General features: G+C 54.4%; 1 protein-coding gene across 1 annotated transcript in view; it reads right to left on the reverse strand.

Moving 5' to 3' along the window:
* Positions 1–491: 491 nt before the first annotated feature.
* LOC104075890 (olfactory receptor 10A7-like) overlaps positions 492–3,778 on the reverse strand; it is a gene marked incomplete at its 3' end in the record, with an annotated part of 9,714 nt that continues 6,427 nt past the window's right edge. The window contains exon 3 of the mRNA XM_009576553.1: positions 492–1,449. Within this exon, the coding sequence (XP_009574848.1) occupies positions 492–1,449 (958 nt within the window). The remainder of the gene's footprint in view (positions 1,450–3,778) is intronic.

Genomic DNA, 3,778 nt, shown 5'->3' on the forward strand with positions numbered 1-3,778 from the left:
AATTAGCAATTTTACAAAATCCTCTCCTAGTCTACTCAGGTCTCCAGAGGACGTTGTGTGCCATCCTTCTGCCACCAGAAGAGGGTCCAAGAGGGTGAAGACCTCTGCAGTGCTCCACACCGGGAGGATGGTACCCGGCTCCTGGGATGGGATGAGACGCAGCTCACCTGCCTGGGGTCGTACCTGCACGAGTTGGGCTTTCTGAAGCTGCCACTGTGAGTTCAAGCCAGCTGTGCTTGAACACAAAAGGACACAAAGGGAGAAAATGCTGTGAATTAGGTACCCAGCCCCTGGGTCCCCACCGGGCAATAATGAATCTGAGCATTGGATGCGTCGGTGAGGGATAGTGAGGAGCTGCTGGCTGTGCCCCCACCAGCACCACGCAGCACCGCCCAGCCGGCAGCTCCAGACCCCTTCATGTGCGTTGGGTCACCGAGAGCCACATCCCTGCCATGGGGAGGGTGGGGGTTGCTCAGCGGCGACGCCTGCACCCTTGGTGGACATCTGTAACACCCCCCTGCGCAGGGCTTTCCTGATGGCCCCTTTGACCTCGTTGTTTCTCAAGCTATAGATGATGGGGTTGAGCATGGGGGTCACAACAGCGTACAGCAGCGCGAGGCCCTCGTCCATTTCCTTGGAGCCGCTGGAGTGAGGCACCAGGTATGCAATGGCCCCGGCACCGAAGAACAGGGACACCACGGTCAGGTGGGAGGTGCAGGTGGCAAAGGCCCTCTGCGTCCCTGCTCCCTTCTGGAGGATGGCCCTGATGATGTGAACGTACGACATGAGGGTAAGGAGGAAAGAGCCCATCGCAATAGTCCCAGCCGAAGCATACAAGGCGGCCTTGTTGAGGGGGGCATTAGGGCTGCAGGATGCTTTCAGCAAGAAGGGCAGCTCGCAGAATAAGTGGTTGATCATGTTGGACCCGCAGAAGGGCAAGCGGGCTGTGAGGAAGGCCTGGATCAGAGACGAGGAGGAGCCGCTCAGCCACGAAACAACCACTAAACAGTGGCACATCTTCTTGCTCATGAGTACCGGGTAGTGGAGGGGGTGGCAGATGGCCAGGTACCGATCGTAGGCCATGGCAGCCAGAAGCACGCACTCGGAGCCCCCAAAGCAAAGGAAGAAATAGATCTGTGTGATGCAGCCCACAAAGGAGATGGTCTTCTGTGGTGAGAAGGAGTCTCCAAGGATCTTAGGGAGGGTGACAGAGGAGTAGCAGATGTCCAGGAAGGAGAGGTGGCCCAGGAAGAAATACATGGGGGAGTGCAGGTGGGCATCCAGCCAGACGAGGGTCACGATGAGCAGGTTCCCCACAACCGTCACCAGATAAATGAGCGAGAAGCACAGGCAGAGGGTCACCTGTGCTCTGTAGGCATTGGAAAATCCCAAGAGAAGGAACATGGTGGGGCTGCTGAGATTTCCCCGCTGCAGGGATTTGGGGCTCATCTACAGGGAGAGCAGGAGGAGATAAGGACAGGTAGAAGGAGGGTGAACGCTCACCCCTGCCGTGGGGCATCGCCAGCCCTCCGCTCTGCTGCGCGGTGGGCTGAAGCTGTGCCACTGCCCCGGCACTCCTCACACCTCGCTCCAGGGGCTCGGGGGGGTACGTCTGTGGGGGCAAGTGGTGGGTCTCAGCCCATGGGGTTTCGAGCCTCAAGGCAACCCCCAACTCTTGGTCACCTGAAGGACACCAGAGAGAGTTGGGACCTCACCACTGCGGTCAGTAAGCATCCCAGGGACTGTTAAAGGAGAGCAGATGAGAGCAGCTCCTCTCCCCCCTCCAGGTTTCCTGGGCTGCAACTGGAGATTGGTCTAAAGATCCCACAAAACGTGACAAGTTGGACCTTGCCTGAACAGTTGCTGCCCTTCCTGGGAGCAAATTGTGTTTACACCATTAGTGAAGATACAGAAAGATCTCCTGCTTCCCCTCTCCATCACAGATTGTGGGAGCAGATCTCAAAAAAAAAAAAAAAAAAGAAATCTAAACATTACAGACAAAGAAGGTGTCTGCTTGCAAATACTGCACTGTAGATGTTAGCCTCATGTTGACACCTAGCAAACAATGCAAGGGAAGGACCTCTGAGAGTCTGAGAGATCATAGGAGGATCAGAAAGGCATCTGACGGTGACTGCGTAGTTCAAACAAGCTTGAGGGTGGCAAGGAAAAGCAGAGACAGTAGGCTGCAGGAAAAGGGAAAGACTCTGAATCTAACAAGAAACTGGAGCTCAGGGACAAACGAAGATGAGATACAGGAGATTCTGAGTGTGAAACTAAAACTACTGAATCCAAAGGAAGAGCAGTAAGGAAATGATCAGGGATTCACGCAAACCTGCAAGAATCTGGTGGTACTGGCAGACCTGTCACCAGGTCCTTCCAGAGAGAAGCGTGGGAGCATCCCCCAGGAGCGAAGAGGAGGTGGGTGCCAGGCTGAGAAGACTTGAGCACCCTCAAGCGACATTGCAGGCTCCCTCCAAGAGGGAGCAAGAACAACCTCACCATGCTGGGGATGTGCTCCCTGACACAGAGGTTCAGGGATGGGCTGTGGATTTGTCCTGGTGCCCAGCAGTGAAGGTGGGTGTGTGAGCAGGGAGGGAGGGAGGAGCAGCCAGCTCAAGGTTGGGTGCCGCAGCAAGGGCTGGGGTGCTTGAGCAGCTGGGAGCCTCCACGGACACCCTCCTCCTAATGCAAGGAGGCACGCCGGCGGGAGGGGAGAAGCCTTCAGGGATCTGATGCCAGGCTTTCAACCATGAAGGGAATGGAGGTTGAAGGAGAGGCATGTACTCTCCATGCTGGTTTGGGATGTGCTGGAAGAGCAGGAGCTGGTAAACAAGGGCATAACCGCAGAGGGAAGGGAAGCACCTGTAGGGTTAAGAGCAGCTGGGAGAGAGGTACGGGCAGCAAAAATCTGGTGTCTCCTCTGGCTCAGGAACAGCAAGTGGTCCACAGGAAATAACACAAACAATTGTGGTCTCACGCAAAGCTGGTATGGAGGAACCCAAATTACTACATGGAGCTGCCCATGGCAGCAGATATTCCCAGATATCAGAGAAATAGCTGGTGTGACCGGAGCAGAGGCAATGGAGGTCACAGGAGGAGAGGGTAAGAACGGGAGGCGAAGAGGAAGGGTAGCACAGCACAAGACGCTGAAAGGCAGCATCAAAAGACCTTCGTGGATCTAAACTGCCTTGGGAAGAAGAGAAAAGAAGGTCTGCCCAGACAGTGCTGGGAGCCTGTCGCAGATCCCCCAGCCAGACTGGGGCGAGGACAACGCCCCAGGAGAGAAATCCTTCCAGGAAGAATAACTCTTTGGAGTTGGGAGGTTATAAATCACAGCCTTGTCTGTAATGGTCATTCAAGATATCCTTGGATATGACATCTCACATGTCTCTTCACCAGGTCACAGCATGAGCTGATGGAGTTTTTTTGTACCTGTTCCTGAAAAACAGGCTGTTTTTAGAAGAGCTATCTGAGAAAATAACTTCAGCTAGATTAGGCATGAGTCAATGCCATTTTGTGTAAATGGGAAGATCAATAGGAGCAGATTGGTGGCTGTGGCTGTGAACAAGCACAAATCAGGACAAGTGAGGAGAGCTTGTTACTGCAGCTGGGCAGATTTGGGAAGTCCAGCATGCAAACGCAGAAAAGAGCTGGGATTTCATGAAAGCGAAGGTGCAAAACCCAGCTAAAAATTCCCTCGCGAGCACAAAGGATGCTGGTGGAGCAGGGCTTCTCCCTAGCAAATGAGCAACGGATATACACCGAGGAGGATATTTGG

This window comes from Fulmarus glacialis, unplaced genomic scaffold (assembly GCF_000690835.1).
Source record: "Fulmarus glacialis isolate BGI_N327 unplaced genomic scaffold, ASM69083v1 scaffold8784, whole genome shotgun sequence".
Classification (NCBI taxonomy): domain Eukaryota; kingdom Metazoa; phylum Chordata; class Aves; order Procellariiformes; family Procellariidae; genus Fulmarus; species Fulmarus glacialis.